The 20,117-nt window shown below is 37.2% G+C and overlaps 2 protein-coding genes across 2 annotated transcripts in view; one reads left to right on the top strand and one right to left on the bottom strand.

Annotated features, from left to right (window-relative positions):
* The window catches only part of CCMH (cytochrome c biogenesis protein family), a 31,526-nt gene extending 28,512 nt beyond the window's left edge, over positions 1-3,014 (top strand). Inside the window, exon 4 of the mRNA XM_077363071.1 lies at positions 2,576-3,014. Coding sequence (XP_077219186.1) covers positions 2,576-2,761 — 186 coding nt within the window. The 3' untranslated portion in view covers positions 2,762-3,014. The remainder of the gene's footprint in view (positions 1-2,575) is intronic.
* Positions 3,015-5,463: 2,449 nt separating this feature from the next.
* On the bottom strand, positions 5,464-11,526 carry LOC143861791 (rac-like GTP-binding protein 2). The gene is made up of 8 exons (XM_077372722.1): positions 11,170-11,526; positions 10,634-10,721; positions 10,425-10,534; positions 9,821-9,884; positions 9,245-9,309; positions 9,064-9,129; positions 8,524-8,630; positions 5,464-5,707 (listed from the first exon to the last, which is right to left on the bottom strand). The coding sequence occupies exons 1-8, from the start codon at positions 11,266-11,268 to the stop codon at positions 5,671-5,673; spliced, it is 636 nt and encodes a 211-aa protein (XP_077228837.1). The 5' UTR covers positions 11,269-11,526; the 3' UTR covers positions 5,464-5,670.
* Between the last annotated feature and the right edge of the window lie 8,591 nt (positions 11,527-20,117).

The raw sequence follows: 20,117 nt of genomic DNA, 5'->3' as shown, positions 1-20,117 counted from the left end.
TTCCTGTTCCTTTGATGTCCTCCTCCGGACGCAAACACTCTCGGACTAGTTGTCTAACCTCCAGATTCAGCGTGTCACGAGAAATTGGTTCCTCATGTGACCCCGCCTTCAATTTTTCCAACCTCCGAATTTTCGCCGCCTTCTCCTCTTCCCAACGAAATTGGCGGGACCGTCTTTCATCTTCCAGGGCTTCCTTGAAATGGGGAAGATTGAAGAGAGGCGCACAAGCGTTGTGGACATCATTCTTTTCTAATAAACTGATGGAGTCCTCCTTATTATTACCCCTAGCATCCGAATTGAACTGCTTCCATTGTTTCTTTAAAATACTCAGAGAAATTTCTCTCGGACTATGGGATTCTTTTCTGGCCAATTTCTCATTGTATTCCAATTCCTTCAATAGATCTAAGTCACCTACTTCAAAGGTAAGATCCTGACTACACTTTCTTTTCCTATCCTGGTTCCCTTCATCGTCGTCCGACATAACTAGAGAGGAGGGATTATCAACTTCTTGTAAAAAATTTTGAACTTCAGCTACAAAGCTACTCTTCCTGATCTTCTCTTTTCTGATGCGACCAAGGAGACTTCTTTGAAAAAAAAAGAGACCACCTCTGGTGGCCAAAAAACGAGCTTCAGATTTAGAATTTCTACGCGTTGGCCCACCCTTCTCAATCTGAAGGTATTTGTGAGGCCGAGATGAATTGGCGCGATCCACCTTCCCATGTCCGACATTAGTTTTCGAATTCCTCGCCTTTTATTGCGTTTATTCTCATTGGAAAACATATTTTTTATTTTGATCACCCTCTTGTTTTTTGCCGACTTCAGCATAAAGCTGTCAGCGAGATCTTTACGATTGGCCTTACCCTGAACGCCAAGTGTTTCAGCATTTAAGGATCTCTGAGATGCCTCTTTTCCACAGCATCCCATCGATCCACGCAATGACGCTTTTCTACTACCTGACTTCCCAGACGAATTTTTAAGGGGCGATTCAGAAGGCACTACAAGGGGCAATTCAAAAACCACAGAGGGTCCCACCAACGGCTCTCTGCCACTGACAATATTACCTTTGGGATTAACAAAAGAACTTCTAGCGTTTTCCATCGGATTGGCCAACTCCGGTGACCCCTCACCAGCGGCATGGATTTCAGGCACATCAAAAAACACAGAATTCTTAACACTAAAGTCTCCCACCACCAACAAGTCCATGCTATTATGGCATTCCACGTCAACCGTCTTAACTTTCACAGAGTAAATGCTAGAATCAACGTGAAGGTTGATAAATGGGGGTAAAGATTTCCAAAGCCGCGTGAGAACCAGTGCAGAAGCATAAGCCAAACAATGGTCATGGTTGCCAAATAATTGGATCTGTGAGACCTGACCCAAATGCTGACCTAGGGCCTCAACGGTAGGTATGGACCAAGCATGAAGAAGGATATCATAAAACCTGATTCTAACAGTTCTAGCGCCAGTATTAAAAGAGGAAGCCAAGCCTGGAGGGATGAAAGAAACCCTCCCAAAGCATCCTTGCCACGCCTAAGGATAGATGTGGCCTGGGAGTTAGATTCAAAACAAAACAAAATAGCCGATGAGCTGATGGAAAAAAGTTTATTCAAGTGAGGAAGGCCCCAACAATGTTTAGCCCAGTCCCAGATATCTTCCAAAAAGCCATGCATTATTCTTCATAATTCCAATAAGGCAGCTTTTGAGAATCCTCTTTCGCTCTACAACCAACTCAAACGGTACTTCGATCATCGAGTGACCGTTCAGAATTTCAACACCTTGAGGTTTGGCTGGCTTTGGCCTCCATACCTTGGCTGGAGCAGATTTACTCTTTGGCTCGAAGCACTTTCTACAGGAGCTACACGACCCAAAATATTTATACCAGCTGTTCAGACACATCCAGTCGCTTCCATTTGATGGCCCATGCCTGTTAAACTCAGTGGGGCTCTTTGACCCAGGGACCTTTCGGGCTCCAAAATCCAGCCGTCTTGCTCTAGTATCTCACTCCTCAATACTCCCCAAAGATCTAGAGTGGGATCTGGGGGGGGGGGGGGGGGGATGATCTTACCGGACCTTTGCCTTGACTAATCGAGATTAGCGATCTCCGAAAGCAAATATTGAGAACCCCAAGAGATTGAAACACCTCCAGTGCAGAATATCCATCGTTCACACAGGCGAGGAATTGTTCTGCTCGCTAGGCACTCCAGGTTGAGTGCACAGCTACAGATGACCTGCACCAAATTATTATTAAAGCCTAAAGCCGCCAGGGGGATATCCCGGCAATGCCTGTAGTAATCCCTAATGCTCATCCTCGCCCTTCTAAAACCTTTTTTACCAAAGAAATATGGGTTGGCTCGTCGGCTTAACAATAATGACATTTGTCAATATGGCGTTAGGTTAGTTTATCCAAGATCATTGTCTATCATGTTGGTCAGAGTTTGAAGTCAAGAAATTCACCCAAGGGACAATGCTATTAAGTATGTTGTATAGTTGAGAATCAATTGGTTTGATCCTTTTCATTCGTAATATGCAGTTCATTTAATCAGAAGGTGATAATTCTTCATTTGTTTGGCAACAGTTTCTGGTTGCGGGGGCGGCTGTGGGCGTATGGGCTTATCAAAAGCACAGGCAGAAGACAAATGTGCACATAATGGCATTGAACCTGGTGAGAGGTGTTCCCTTGACGCCCAAGGAAAAGCAAACCATGCTTGAGCTTCTCACACCCCCTTCACTTCCACCACAATGGAGGAGGTGGGGCCGATGATACAGGTCTCCTCCTATACTCTGCTTGGGCTCTGGCGCCTCTCTCTCTCTCTCTCTCGGCACAACTCATATGATTTCATGATTAAGAAGTTTAATGTTATTATTGGTCTTTTGATTTGGAACAGTTGATACTTGTATCTGCACTTCCTTGTTATACTAATTGCACTTCTTTATTTACACAACTCTTTTTATATACTAATTCATGTTACAACACTTGAAAAGCTGTTCACAATCAATCCAGAAAATGTTCAATAGAGTGAGTGTACTGCCATTATCAGAACAAGGCATTGTCGATCATTTATTGTTGACTGGGTGCCACCTTTACAATGCGCGTGAATTGCTTGCAGAATATTGTATTGGTCCTCTTTGAAGTTACCAAGACCTAGCTAAAGAATTTCTTTATTCCTCCAGATTTGAGTCCCTAACAGTATAATTTTTTCTGGGTTTCTATTGGTGTATAATATAATGTCTTTTGGGGGTTCTCTGTCTGATTTTGAAAGCTTAGCAAATGCATCTGTGGGTTTTCTATCATATTTTTTGAAGCCCCAGAGATTATGTTATGTTGGGTTCTTCATTGTGCCTTCTATCTTTGTATTTTTCGTTTTTCAATTGGGGGACGTTCACTGAACCCAGGGACTGTTTCGGGGGACAGCTTGTCCCCTTTGTACTGCTTTGATTTGGAATAAAATTTGCTGTTACGTTTCAAAAAAAATAAGAAATGTTATGTTGGGTTTTTCATTTGCTAGATTATAGAATTGTTCATCTTTGCCAAATTCTATAAGCAGAAATAGACATGCATTTCCAAGGATACAATTCAGCTGATTGTGATGCCCTACTAACAGAAACAATTTAGCTTGAGATTTGGCAACTCTTTATTTTGAAAGCAGCCCTTACATTCCCTTATTTGCTATTTTGAAACAATGAAGACTTATTTGGGCTTGTTCTTCAACACTTCTCATTCTCCAATTTTTTGACCGAGATTTTTCGGAAAATGGCAATTTTATTAATAATCAGGGTGGGGACAAGATGTCCCATACCAAGTACATTAGTGGAAAGTAAAGCAATTTACAAAATCTGCCACATTAGTTAGTTTTCGGAAGCAACGATCAACATGCTCACCCTAATTACTCTTTCCTTTGTTAAGTTGTCTGCTCTCTCATTAGCTGATCTTCTTCTATGCTCTCAGTCCCTGGCTTCTCGCCATAGCCAATAAGCTTGCCACTGAACCCTAGCTATCCGCCATGCATGTTTTTTTTAATTATTTAGTATAGGATTATTTTATTATTTTTTCTAACATAATTAAGGAGTCTTTATATGGTGTGTGGCCGTATATTCCAGTATTTTTTAGAAAGCACTGTATGGCCCACTCAATAGGATTATCCAAACCGTCCATTTTGTTTGGCCACTAGATTAAGCCCCATAAATCATTTCCATAGGATGATCTTAGCCCTCCTATATCTATAGAGGTTTCCATAATGTGAATTTCCTCTTCAGATCTGAGGGTTTACTTTGTTTGAAGATCCCAACCGTTCATTTCTTGGGTGTCTCAGTATAAATAAGCTTTTACCCAAAAATCATCTCCATAGGTTGATCTTCACTCTCCAATTTGTAGAGGTATAAGGTGTTCTCTATCTCTCAATCCGAGGGTTAGGATCATCCAATGGAGATGATTTTTTAGGCAAGGACTATTTATGTTGGGGCCCAACAAATGAACAGTTTGGATCTTCAAATAATGTGGGCTCAATTGATTTAGTTTAAAACTGCACTTTCCATGGTACCCCACATAGGTGCACATAAAATAGACTGAGACCACCTTCTTCAAAAGTCTAAACCATTCAATTGTTGGCCCCCACAAGGGTTTGTGTTGAGAGTACCAGTTGTATGAGGAGAGTCTGTCCTGGTTGTGAGTGTGTGTGTACCTTTTGTAGCTTTCACATTTGTTAGAAGAACCCAACTGGGACTAGCGGGGCAAAATTTATCAAGGGTCCAATTAAAATTACTTCGGAAAAAGAGTTTGTAATCGCTCTAGGAATGACAAAGTTTCTATTTCTTCCATTCATCTGCCAATAAAATTAAATTAAGAATCTCATTTGGCAAGTAAGGGCCAATTTTGGTAATAGGATTAAATTAAGGCCACGTTTGGATACCAGCAAGATTTAGATTTGGATTTAGTTGATATTTTGAACTAGATCAGATCCTTCGAATTTCCAAATCAGTTACAACAGTGCAAAAAATTCTGATTTTCAAATCTTTTCTGCGAGACATTATTTGGAAATCAACGTGTGGCAACTTCCGTCACCATCGCTCCTCCTAGGCATTGCTCCTGCAGCAGCAAGGCATCCCTCCCTCCCTCACCCTCTCTCTTTCTCTCTCTCTTAAAACATGATCATCAAGATGTGTTAAAGAAACTTATTTGCATGTAAGGACCAATTTTGGTGGCATCACCCTTGGTCTGTAAATACATGAATGTGTTAGTTAAAACATCCATCTTTACACGAGGCATATAAATGCATGGATATATCTATCGTTTCCCTATTATCATGATACGCCATATTTTCTCCCTTTTCCTAAAGTGACTCCATTTTCTGGACAGAACAAAAAAAGGCAGGTGGAAATACCAATTTCCATGAAAATGGAGCCTCTAGGAAAAGGGTAAAAAAATGGAGTGGGAATATGGAATGTTTACATTTAAACACAAGTGGCTAATGAGAAACAGAAGATAATTAAGTGGAGGTCTCACTACTTGCAGAAATAAACAATAGAAACAACTTCTTGCAGAAGAGAAAGAAAAATTCCCCCCCACTAGAAAAAAAAAACAAATTCTTCACAGTTGCCATGAAGTGAAAATGTGCCAGCTACCACACAAGCATTCACAAAGGGCAGGCAATCCAAATCAAAAGGGCCACGAGCCTAAGCAACACAAGCATTGGATCCACACATGATATTCCTGCAGAATTTGAAATGCTGAGTCAGTAGAAATTTCAAAAGGGCCACTTGAAAAGATGAGTCAGAAGAATTTTAAAGTTGGAGAAGTAGAATGCCTCGAAAAGATTACAAGAAAGATAGTTGGAGAACCATAGCATAATCTTATTGGACTAACAAATGGTAGTACAATAATGGTGATTACCAAACAGTGGCCTGCACTTTCAAATGCACAAGATCCTTTACAAGTAAAGAAATCCATGTGTCAGTGGCCTGCACTTTCAAATGCACAAGATCCTTTACAAGTAAAGAAATCCATGTGTCGGAGTCTTGCACCAGATCATTACCCCTAATAGGAGTTTCTGTTGGCACGACGTATAGATTAGAGATTTCCAGCTTGTTTGGGTTCTAGTTATCAAAATCTATATAGATTATATCCTATGATTTCTATCCTACACTTTGAATTTTCAGGAGATACGCATCAACATTCCTTCTGGCACCTGTAAACGTACTATTAGAACTGTGGGGATTAATGAGGGCTTGTGTCGAGAAGTAATTGTATCTATATACATTATCATCGAATATGATGTTTACCTCATCTTTTATCATTAACTCTTTTTTCTTATTTTTGAATGTGACATTTAGTCATTATAGAAAACAAAATACAAGGGACAAGACGTCTCAAAAATGAAAATTCAGGCCACCCAACCCTCTAAAACCGATTACATCAACCCAATATACAGCAATTCTCTCCCAAAGCAACTTATAGTAACAACCTCCCTCAATCCTGTTTTTCTTGAATGAAAAAATCCACATATGACTTCTTACCCTCGAGAACCTTATATGGATTGGCCACCTACCTACCCAGGAATCACCAGCAGAATTACTGCCACAGCATGCCGTTTTCTGTATTGGAGAATAAAAGAAGCTGAATTTTAGATATCTGCCCCTTCATCTACCTCAATGCTTCCGATAACTAACTGTATTCCCTCCTTTATCCCTCCAACTTATCCGCTGCATCGTTGGCTGAGCGTAATTTGTGTCGAAACTGTATGCCAATCCTCCGAGCAAGGTCTTTATTTTCTGTAATAATATGAGATGTCCCGGTCTTCTAAGGGCCTATCCTGTCTTCTAAAGGCCTATTCGCTTTGTTTGTGGCCCAAGCCACAATGTTTGCCTTGTCTCCTTCAATGATTAGTTGTACCAAGCCAGAATTCGTGTACCATTTCAAACCCCAAAGAAGTGCTTTTGCCTTAGCCTCATTTGCATCATGCGTTCTAGCCGGACCCGAGAAAGACATTATTACTCTCCCGTTGTGATCTCTAATAATACCACCAATCTCTACTTGTCCTTGATTTTCTTTGGCATTTTTTTTTTGAATGGTTTCTTTTGCACTTCATCAAAGTTGAATTTCAAGTTCAACCAACTGGTTGGTGGTGAGACCACGGCCCACAACAAAACTTCAAAGTTCAAACATTGAGCACTCTTTCAGCTTTATATTCCTTGTATCCTATTAGGATCTTGTTTGATGCATATTGGAGACTGAAAATAACTAGATTAGATTGATGAATGCGCTGTATTTGATTATCTCTTTTTTTTTTTTTTTGGAACTATCAGTTTGTTAATCCTAAGATTTATTAGTTTGTTAAATGAATACTACATTTATTTTGTTGTACACCACATATCCACATCGACACTTGACACATGAATTTGTGTCCAGATATCATAGGTTATATCCTACCAACCATTGGTTGTACCAAAATAAGTCCATTCCCAACTAGAGTTAATGAGGCACTCAAGATTTGTGAGGATTTGATCTCTACATAGGCCGATGAACCACTAGACAGCACGAACTACTGAATAGCAGGAGTTGTGATCTCGGTTTTGGAAGACAAAAACGGATTCTTACTGCCTTTTTCTTCACCATAAATATGTGACTAGACACACAGTGCTACTGCAGTACTGTTTTTCTTGAATGTCCACAGGAATTGGCATCTGCTTTGGTAGAGAAAAAGATAACTACGGCCTTTTCTATTTGTCATAAAGTTTGCAATAGGGGACTAAATACACTGAGCTTAATTTAAATGGTTTGTTCTTAGATACCCGTTTTAAAAGAAACTCATATTATGTTATGGATTGCAACTTGATACATCCATTAAAGGATCAGAAGGGTAAAAAAAATGTGAGTGGGAAAAGAAACATAATCACATTTTATACATTAATAAATAGTCAAGGGCACTCCTCTCAAGGGGGAGGATTGGAAGTCTGACATGGATACTCTGATGATCAGAGAGCGTAAAAAAATGCGAGCATGAAAAGAAATATAAATCAGTATTGTATCACATTTTCTACATTAGGTAAATAGTCAAAGGTAATGTACAAGATTCAAGCCGCTAAGGGCTTGAAAAAAAATATATATAAGATAGCCCAAATCTAAAACACAGCAATGTAATAACATCACAGTACATGAGTATAAAAGGCAAACTTAGACAAACATTAAATTGTATTCTCCAGTGTTTTGTTCGCAACAACCTACATTTAAACAAGTTGTAAGGCGCTGTTTAAAACATTCAGGCTAGAATGATGGTTAAAAAAATTCGCCTTAATATGTGAATTGATGTTAGTCTGTTCCTGCAGGTATCATCTCCTTACTTGAGATCTAGGCTGATGTTACTTGAAAAAACAGAGGAGGCGATGCCATCCGATATATGTCATTGTTTACGGGAAGTCATCAAGGTGTGTTGATATGTGTGGAATGATTTATAACTTAGAACAATGAACATAAAGGAATGAAAGAAAAAGCAATCATAACCATGAGTTGTAATTGAGTTCATCACTTACATAATTGAGCAAGCAGAATTTCTTCGGCTTTTCTTCTTGGTCATCTCCTTCCTTCTAGCAGGTTGAAGAACAACCTTGATTGCAGTATCAAAAACAGCTTTGACATTCTATTCAAACAAAAAGTGGCATATTGGACACAAATTTAAGTTTAATTTTGAGTCAAATAATCAGTTTTCGTTGACAATTTCTATGTTAAAAACCTACTGCCCTGTCTGTTTTGGATTTTGAGAACCGCATGTGAGTCCAAAACTGATATTGGACACAAATTTAAGTTTAATTTTGAGTCAAATAATCAGTTTTTGTTGACAATTTCTATGTTAAAAACCTAAGGCCCTGAATGTTTTGCATTTTGAGAACCGAATGTGAGTCCAAAATTGATTATTGGACACAAATTTAAATTTAATTTTGAGTCAAATAATCAATTTTCGACTCAGAATCTGTTCTCAAAATCCACAACAAACAGGGCCTAAAGAAGAAACAGAAAAAGAGCTCCAAAGGCTTTTGTTGTTTCAAAACACTCAGTAGTTGAAAGAAATTTACCTGTTGAGTTTTAGAACTGCATTCGATATAAGCTGCAGCACCAATTTGTTTCCTAAGCTCCTCTCCCTTAAGATGCATATCATATGGATTCATAATTTTGAATCAGTTCAATTTCTCCAATTCTAGAGGGCAGATAAGTTCACGAGATAATGAGCAAAGGATAAAAATAAACACTGCTTACTTGAGCAGACGTTATTGAATCAAAACCCATATGGTCAGCCATATATCCCTTGTCGTCGCGAAGATCTGAGATTAAGAAATTATTACAACTTTTAAAAGTGTAGATTACAATATATACCTACAATATTGTTAGGAATTAACAACGCAGCAGAATAACGATGCAAAGATAAAACGAAAGATCACACACAGAACACACAGATTTACATGGTTCACCCAATCAGTTTGGTATGGGCTACGTCCACGGCAGAGCGACAAGCCAACGATTCCACTATTCTGAAGAAAAGATTACAAACCCTCACACCTCTCTAGGGCGTCACCTGATAAGAACATCCCTTTTATATGGCGTTCTAAGACGCGTTACAATAAAGAGAAAAAACCCTAATTCATGAAAGTACGAAACTACCCCCAGTATAAAAATACCCAAAGGCGTTTTATACGGGACCGCCGCAGTCGAGGTAGAGTGTACAGTACTTTCCATATTAGACTGAGATCATGCTTCACCAATAACAAATATATTTCTTTTGCCCCATATCATGAGCTAGTATCAGAATGCAGATATATCAGATTGTTAACATACCTAACTTTGTTCCAGCAAGAACAATTGGAACATTGGGTGCAAACCTTCGTAGTTCAGGCATCCACTGATTAATAATAAAAGAATAAATCAGTTATTAGAATACTAAATCTAGTATAAGAGAAGCACAAACCATACATCTAAATACATTGAGATTTTAGCCTTCAACAAAATGAGTCATTTATTCACACATGACACAAACATAGCCACAAAGAAAATATAAAATGGAATAAAACAGAAAGAATTAGTTGGGCTGGTTAGTATTTAGTACCTTGTTAAGAAATTAATCAAGAAAAGCACAAACCATACATCTAAATACATTGAGATTTTAGCCTTCAACAAAATGAGTCATTTATTCACACATGACACAAACATAGCCACAAAGAAAATATTAAATGGAATAAAACAGAAAGAATTAGTTGGGCTGGTTAGTATTTAGTACCTTGTTAAGAAATTAATCAAGAAAAGCACAAACCAGACAACCCAAAGATCAAGTGGTTTTACAACTTTTAATTTCAAAATGCAAATGATCCATTTGTTTAAAAAATTCTCTAAACACAAGCAAAACCTAATAGAAGAAAAAGAAAACTAGATATTGGGTGAGTACCTTCTTGAGAACATTCTCATAGCTTGCTCTGCTGAGTAAAGAGAAAGCCAAAACAAATACATCAGCTCCTCTATAACTCAGTGGCCTTAATCTGCTATAATCTTCTTGGCCTGTAAATTGAACATAGAAAAATAATTAAATGGAAGGTATAACAAGTTAAGAGAAAAAAGGAACAAAGGCCTAGAAACCATTGAAACAAAACCCTATACCTGCAGTATCCCACAGCCCTAAGTTGACAATGCTCCCATCCACAGATACATTAGCACTGAAGTTATCAAAAACAGTAGGTACATAATCCTGCACATAAAACAAAACAAAAAATTGAGAATAAAATCCAAAGGCTATCGGTGCTTATGTGGGGTTTTAAGCATACAGGAATCTAAAGAAAAAAAAAAAGTGAAAGAGAAATTAAAGTTTGAGACAAAACAAAGTAACACAAAATAGAATACTAATTAGAGAGAGAAAGAAAAAAAAAAGCAAAAACCAGAAAAAAAATTAGATAAGGAAGTTTTAAGAAGAACTCAAGACAAGATACATACAATAAAAACATTCATATGGTACCCTAAGATTTGAAACCCAACAAACCCAAGAAAAAAAGAAGAAAAATAACCTAAATAACTCAAAAAACAGGACAGAGAAAACCCATCAGCAGAACCCACCAGAACAAACAAATGAAGATGGGAAAAGGAAAATCAAGAAAAAAAAAAACAATAGTTTTTATGAAGTGGGTCTAAAATAATCTTACTGTTGGGAACTTGTTGCTGGTATAACAAATGAGCATGCAGGTTTTCCCAACTGCTCCATCTCCAACAGTCACACATTTAATGAACTTTGAACCACTCATTCTCACTACAAGAAGATGAGAAGAAACAGGGTCACAGAAATCTCAATGAAGGGCTACCTTTTTGGCCTGGTTGGTTCAAAGAAAAAAGACACAAGAAGAAGATGAAGAATTGCTAAGAACAAATATAGAGCAGAGAGCTAATATTTGAGTTTTCTATCTTGGGTTTCCAGAGAAAGATAAAAAATTAGAGAGAGAGAGAGAGAGAGAGAGAGAGAGTCAAAAGGCTCCAAGTGTCTTGCACTCAGAGAGAGAGAGAGAGTGAGAGAGAGTCAAAAGGCTCCAAGTGTCTTGCGCTCGTACTGGAACTTTCGTCCCTCTCAATAAATTTCAAATCTAACAGAAATTTTTTCGAAGGGAAGTGAAATTTTTGCCCCCTTTTGCTTACCTGATTCACCCCCTGTACTGTATTAATGAGTACTCTTTTTACACTACAAGGGGGTATCCGGGAAGAAAAGGAGGAGAATATATCACTTTTCTTTTTTGAAATGCGGAAGGCAAAACAGTGGGACCCACATCTCAAACGGCTCTCCCTCTGCCCGCTGGGATCCAACTAGTTTCCTTTTTCAAAGGACACTAAAAGTCTCAAATACCCCTCGTTTGATGTTAATTTACGGAACATATTCTGGACCAAGTAATTATTTATTATATGAAATGACCAAATTACCCCTTAAGTTACCAAGTAATCCACATGTAAATCAAAGAGGCACTCTCACTACGTCATAGTGGACCCACCTAAGATTGATCTGAACCGCTCATTTTGGAGGCTTTGGTTTGTATCCTCTAGTATCTATTAGGGCCTGTTTGGATGCGGAGAAGATTTTGATTTGGATTTCTCACATTTGCAACCCTTTTTACATTGTAATTTGGATCTTATCAAATTCTTGGATTTCCAATTCAGCAGTTGGCAGTGAAAATAATCAGATTTCTAAATTTACTGTGGAAATAAGAAATTAGAAATCCACAGATGTTGCAGTTTCCTTCACCGTCTTTGCTCCTCAGCCTCTCCCCTCCACTAGGAAGTACCCCTTCCCTCTCAGTCTCCCTCTACATGAGCTGCCGGATCTAATCAATTTGTATTCAAAACTCAATTCCAAATCCAAATACAAAATGGGAGGTATCCAAACAGGCCCATAGTATTTTTTATTCGGTTGGATATACATTTTCAAGTAAATGTACCAGTGGGAGCCCACCTTTTAGACAATCCAAGCCATTCATCTGCTAGACATTGGATGGATCGACTTAGAATTCCCTTCATTTTCATTTCCTATCTATCTAAAGGGCACATCACCGTCGAACAATTAGGATTTAGGATCATTTCGTGATTGAAAATTTTGAGTCATTCTTAGGCCTAATGAGTGAATGTTTGAATCGTGGAATAAAGTATTTTCAATGAAAATACAACTCATGGGTTCCTCTTGTCCGTAGAGGACTACCTGGGGAATGAATGGGCATACTCTCTCACATACATACTAGGATTGAAGGTGAAATTCTGAATACGTACATTCTATTGATAATGCAGATATTGCTTCATACTTGCCGCAACTTACACCTCACGCATACCGAATTTCTAACAAAAAAACCCCTTACGAGAACTTGTATAGAGAAGGATTTCCCATTACATAACATTTCTTCCGTACTAAATTAGATGCCTGACACTGCTATTGGCATAACAAACGGTACAGGTTGCTCCAACCCATTCCTCTCGTACTTGGCTGGGTTGGCTCTTACAGTTCTCCCTTTAACATTGAAGGTAGAAAGGAACCGAACTATCTCATAATTTTATAAACCCAACTCACGTACCACTTAATTTTGGAACAATTGAATACCTGGGATAAATCGTTCCTACAATTTCAGTGCAGTCGAAATAAGCATAAACTTGGAATGGTCGACCGGATTTAGGAATACATAAAATTTAGTTACCAACTTTTCTTGTCTTTTTTACCTGTGAGGTAAGTAGGGGTGTAAACGGATCGAATTCGGAGCGGATATGGCTATATCCGAATTCGATTACAGTATACACTATCCGAATTCGGATTCGGATTCGACGGATATTTAATATCTATTACCGAATTCGTATCCGTCGGATATTGTTCGAATTCGGATATTATCCGTATCCGTTTATCCGGTAAATTCGAACATTTTATTGCAGCACTTTATCTTTTTTCTCCTATTTACTCGAATGAATTTTTCAAACCCTAAAACTAGACCTCTACATTCTCTTCACAAAATTAACTCTCAAACCCTAAAATATATGAGATCCTCTTCTTCCTTTTAAAACAAAGGCAGAGAGAGAAAGAGAGAGAGAGAGAGAGGGAGGCGATGGGGATGGATGATAGTGTTGGTAGTGGTCTTTGGGTTTTTCCTTCTTTTTTTTTTGTATATGATGGAATGGGTTTGGGTTATTTTGATGGAATGGGTTTGGACTATTTTTGTTTATATGTTTATTTTTCTAAAAAGAATATTCACTTTTCTTATAGAAACAAAAGATAGTGTGTCATTACTAAAAATAAATATTAATGATATTATTAATAATAAATAAAAAGGATTTACTTCTCGGATTCGGATGTTAAACGGATCGGATATACCATTTACCAGATTCGCATTCGCTAAGAGCCGGATATCTCATAAACGGATTCGGATAATATCCGCTTGAAACGGATTCGGATAATATTCGCTTTAAACGGATTCGGATGCGGACGGTAATCGAATTTTCGAATATCCATTTACACCCCTAGAGGTAAGTCATATTCTATGAATTAATCACAGATTTTGGGATGCGTGGAACTTTTTTATTGAAAAAAAAATCCATGAAAATTGAAATTTCTAGTGGCAAGCTCCCTGCAGCTGATTGAAGAGATCGTCAATCCTAGGCAGAGGATAACGATTCTTAATAGTAACCTTGTTTAGTTGCCGATAATCGATGCATAGTCTAAGGCTATCATCCTTCTTCTTAACAAACAATACGAGTGCACCCTATGGCGAAGAACTGGGCCTGATAAATCCCTTCTCCATTAATTCAGACAACTGCTCCTATCGTAAACTCATTTTCTATGGATTTTTTTCCAAAATTGAAATTTTCTTCTATTTTTATGGAAAATTACAAACCACTAGACCATATACTCTTTTTCTTTCACTGAACAATAATTTTCTTGAAATTCCTTTATACTCATAAGTCTCGAGGAAGTACTTCTACATAAATACATACAAATTAATATTATTTTAGAGCCACATAAGAAAAAGATTGATTTTTGGGATTGCCTAATTCAATAGCTCAAAAATAGGTGGAGTTCGCCTTACGTAAGCATAGTTAAGTTAGAAAAAAATTGAATATGCTTTCAGATAAAGTTTTTACTGATTACCAAAAAAAAAAACAAAAAAGAGCTTAGCTTAACTTATGGTTTTTCCTAGGCTTTTTTATGAAAGAATTTTGCATAAAAATCTTTAGCCAAGAAAAATAGGTTCTCAAAGTTTGAAAAATTGGTTTGCAATGAAAAATATTTCGGTGTAGCCCAACATGCCCTAAATTTATTAGTACAAGAAAAAAATTATCAAGCTTTCTTTCAATGCATGAGGTGAAATCATTGATTAAGACCATGGATTTAAATTTCGACCGAAATCCGAAATTTCCCAAAATTTGATATTTCGGCAAATACCAAATTTCGGTCCGAAATTTCGAGAAAATGGCATTTTAAAAAAAAAATGTTACAGAATTTCGGCCGAAATTTCGGAATTTCCAAAACTTCAGTCCCAAATTTCGAAGCTTAATACCAAATTTCGGTGGGGCCCGAAATAGGTACCGAAACCAAAATTTAAAACCTTGATTAAGACCATTCCATCAAAAAATTAAGTAAAAATTTCAAGATTTCTATTATATAAGAAATTTTTTATATTAAGAATTCCACTTTATAAGCAATTGTGTAAACTTTTCATTGATTGGACGATTAGAATCGGTGGGTCAGATTCCATGTGGGGCCAAGATGCTCGGTTAGGCATCATGTATTTGTTTATGGCAACGAAGGGGTAGTTTTGTCCTTTTACACAACTTAAAGACGATTGGTGTTTTGGTATTTCCAAGGACAACGGGGTTATTTGTACTTTGAATGGATCAATATTCAAATTCGCAATGAATGGTTCACCTGACGAGTAAATCGGCAAAAAAACCGGCGATTTTTTTTAAAAATACGTAAGATTCGGTAAAGAACACGAAGATTTGTCAAGATCCAGATTCGCAGTTACAAATTCACCCCCTTCTAGGATGAATTCACCACTTATTTTTCAAAATGGACTGTACATCTAACCCCACATGATGATCCAAACCGTCCATTTGGTGGGCCACAATGTAAATAGGCTGTGCCCCAAAAATCGTTTCCATAGGATTATCCCAACCATCAGATCTATATAAGTTTCCATAATGTGAGTCCCTCTTTAGATCAGTCGGTTGGGATCATCCTATGGAAATGATTTTTGGGGCACAACCTATTGAAATTGGGGCCCATCAAATGGATGGTTTGGATCATCCTGTGGGGTGGGCTTTACAGTCAATTTGAATGTTTGGTTGCCGGGTTTATTTTGGTTCCTGGGATTTATGTGGGAAAAAAAACATCCAAGGAGATTTGTGGGGGAAAAAAAAAGTCCTAGAAGTATTCCGGTAAAATAAAAATCCCATGTTTGGTTGACCGGACTATGGTGGAAAAAAAAAAACTTTGTTTGGTTGCTTGAACTGTTGGGAAGAAAAAAAAATCTTCTCAAGCTTATTTTTGGTTCCTGGGATTATTTTGGTTTGTGGGATTATTTTGGGATGGGATGAAAAAGCAATCATTATAAGAGTGGGATTAAAAAAATTCACCACACAAGCAATCTAATCTAATCTAATCTAATCTAATCTAACTACTATGTATAAAGGCGGAATCGTGGGTTAAGTTCTTCCACCCTTTGCCAAAAATCTCATCTATAGCCGAGCTGTATCATGCCTATTCTCTTTAATAATAAGTTATGATATTAACTACTTTCTTTAGGGTAAAATCGTAATCTACATACGAAAAGTACAGACACAAGGTACCTGTCTATGACAATTATGAAAAAAATACCAAGAGGAGATAAAGACATATGACAATGACGAAACAACTACTTTATATTACTCATCCAGGACACTAGCAAAATATTGACGGATTCCGAGCACCTCAAGAGGAACAACAATTATGGAAACCTCTATCGATTGGAGGGCTAAGATAATATTAAATAATATTAATAATTATTCAATATGATCCCGAAATTTCAGCCGAAATTACTGAAATTTCGGTCAAAATTCTATACGAGAAAAATAGTCGTTCATTGATTTAGTCGGATTTCAGGCGAAATCCGCGAAATCCATAAAAATCATTTTAAAAGATACTTTAACTCGGTCAAATTTTCAGTAATTTTGGCCGAAATTTCAGGATAATATTAAATAAGGGATAAAATCCATATTTTTTTGGGATATTCCTTAAATTTTGGGACGGGATTTCGGGGGGAAATGAAATTTCGATCGAAAATTTAAAAATTCGGTTAAATTTCGGAACAAAATTTCGAGGCAAAACGAAATTTCGTTAGAAATTTCATACCATGTCGGGTTGACCGGATTTGGATTTCGGTCGAAATTTCAAACCATGCTTAAGACCAAGATTTTAAATTTCAATTTAAGTTTTGATTGTCTTGGAAATGTGGACGTTTCGGTTTCAAATGAAAATTTTGATAAAAGGTAAAGTAATACTGTTTTCCCTATTATATGAATAGATCCTAGGTAGTTGTTCCTTTTAATCAACTCCAATATTAGATTGCCACTTCATTTTGCACTATTTACCGAAATTTCTGTCAAAATTCTATATGAGAAAAATAGTCGTTCATTGATTTAGTCGGATTTAGGCGAAATCCGCGAAATCCATAAAAATCATTTTAAAAGATAATTTAACTCGGTCAAAATTTCAGTAATTTTGACTGAAATTTCAGGATAATATTAAATAAGGGATAAAATTCATATTTTTTTGGGATATTCCTTAAATTTCGGGACGGGATTTCGGGGGGAAATGAAATTTCGATCGAAATTTTAAACATTCGGTTAAATTTCGGAACAAAATTTTGAGGCAAAACGACCATTTTGGGTTGACCGGATTTGGATTTCGGTCGAAATTTCAAACCATGCTTAAGACCAAGATTTTAAATTTCAATTTAAGTTTCGATCGTCTTGGAAATGTGGACTTTTCGGTTTTAGATGAAAATTTCGGTAAAAGGTAAAGTAATACTGTTTTCCCTATTATATGAATAGATCCTAAGTAGTTGTTCCTTTTAATCAACTCCAATATTAGATTGCCACTTCATTTTGCACTATTTGAGCTGATATTTGGGTCTCACGTGCAACACACGTGCATGCATTTTTCCTAGTCATTACAAGAGGCAACCAAATATGGGCTGGGACCAAAATTTTACTAAAACTTCCTAGGATAAATTGTTTACTGGCAACCAGACGGAGAGGGTGAATTTATCACCGCCCATTCCACAAATCTCACACTGCTTGGGTTTTATAGGATGAAAGTGAAAAAAATCGTACAAAAAAAAAGAGTATTTTTATGGAGATTTTATATGCAAAAAATTATAGTGGGGCCCACTTCATAGGATGATCCAAACTGTTAAGTTGTTTGACAACTCCTTACGTACCCTGAAAATCATTACCATTGGATAATCTTAACCGTCTGTTCTGTAGAGGGACTGCACATTAGAGAACCTCTAGAGATCCGAGTGTTAGGATCATCCTATAGAGATGATTTTCGGGGTACAACAAATGAATGGTTTGGATCATCCTGTGAAGTGGGCCGAACTGTATTTTTTGAAAAATATTAGACTTCACAAGCACTCAGGAAGCTAAGAAGAAATCTTTTATCTAGGATAATGATATAATGTGGAAGTCTTAGCCGGGTAGGAGTTTCTCTCTGTTGGATCCAACGGTGCTTAGAGACTTGTACATTATTAATCTTCCATCTAGTAGTTTCACAATATAGATCAGAGTCTAGTTTTTCTCTAACGAGAATATTCTCCCTTTTATTATTTCTATGCTTGTTGTTGATACTGAAATCTGGACTAGAGCGAGGAGGGGCAGTTGGTGCTGAGCTCGGTGGAGTCCACTGAGAGATGCTCCCACTCGGCCATAGGTAGTCCCCAAACTCAATCGAGAGGTACTTACCATCCCTATCGGAGCGAAGACCCCACGAGCACATCCACACAAGTCGCACTGACCGATCACTATGGAAATTTTCGACCAAATAGAAGATCAATTGATCTAATTAACTTTCTTTGGTGTTTTTTCAGAAAAAAGAGAAAATTGAAGTAAAGAAGAGAGGAATAGGATTTGCTAAACAAAACACTTGAGAAACAAAATAAAAATTCAAAACCATGGAAGCAATCTCTATCACATTGTTTCACATGTCCACTTTCCTTTACAGCACATAGTAGTAGTTACTTTTAGATAAAAACAAACTCTTACTAAAATAAGGTTCTAGATAAATAGAATGTCATGCCCCAAACCATACCTACGGCCCAGGACATAACAATGTTGTACACCTGCAAAGTAAATTCTACAAGTATACAAGGCTAGAAAACAATATCAGGTCCATCAAAGGGAATTAATTTTAAAGTAATATCTAAGCTCATGCATGAATCAAAGAGTCAACCTCTCTCTCTTTCTCTCTCTCCATCTACCCAAAAACAACAATCAAACGTAGTCTATTAAAATTGTTCAAACCAATACTCTTTGATACCAGATATGATGTAGGACAGATATATGTAAGGAACGTTTGGGGTGAAAATTAGGATTTTGATTCTTAAAAAAGATCGAAAAAATATTTCTACTAGGTCTAGGGTATATTTAGAAGTTGTAGACATATGCTGGGAAAGTGCAGACATGTACCAGCAAAGTGCAGTCATATGCCGGGAATGTGAAGGCAACGGTTGTGGGCAAGATTAAGGGGCGCAAGCTCTAGTCTGACATGGTATGGGCAAAAGTAAAACAAAAGGCAAATTAACGTTTTAAGCTTTTAGGCAAAGGGAAAGAATATTTCTGGTTCCCGACATATTATTTTGGCATAGAAAAACCAAGGAAAAAGGAGATAAAATAGGAGAAAAGTAGATTTCAAGTAAAGAAAAAACAGGGTACTTATATCAAGGAAGCCAATCAAGAGTTTTCTTTGAATCTCAATAAAGATAAAGATTACGCTCAAATCACACTAGGAATACCTTAGGCATCGCTTTCAAGTTCCAGGCTTCGCACCTTGGATAAAATCAAGGCATCAGACCTTGAGGATGAAAGTTTCACACCCACAATTTTGCCAAGCAGCAAACAACAATCATTTTCATATAGTCAACCATCCATCGCATCCAATGTCACATCATCATTATTAAGAGAAATGTGCCCAGGCTCTTATACACACATACATACGTACATACATATAGAAGAAGAGAACTACAAAGTTATGAACCCCTAAACATAAACCTGACACTTTTGGGCCAAAATATCCTTGAATGACTTAAAGACATGCTCCCAACTTAAAATTCCCATAATACATGTGTAGGGGCTATTTAAAACGCTCATAACTCAAAGAACTTAAGTGATTTTGATGGAAGACTTAAAAGATTTAAATAACACTAAAAATTAAATAAAACTCTAAGATCGAAGGATTTCATTCCCCATGACAGTTCATTAATTATACAATCAAGTTGTATCTTGTATATATATATATATATATAGGGAAAGGTGTGCGTACTCGGTCGAGTAGATAAGCTTATCTACTCGGTCGAGTTAAAAACAGTGGAGGCCCACATTT

This window comes from Tasmannia lanceolata, unplaced genomic scaffold (genome assembly GCF_043159265.1).
Source record: "Tasmannia lanceolata isolate RefF3 unplaced genomic scaffold, GAP_Taslan_0.1 ptg000003l, whole genome shotgun sequence".
In the NCBI taxonomy this organism is placed as follows: Eukaryota; Viridiplantae; Streptophyta; class Magnoliopsida; order Canellales; family Winteraceae; genus Tasmannia; species Tasmannia lanceolata.
This window is presented reverse-complemented; position numbering and strand designations above follow the sequence as displayed.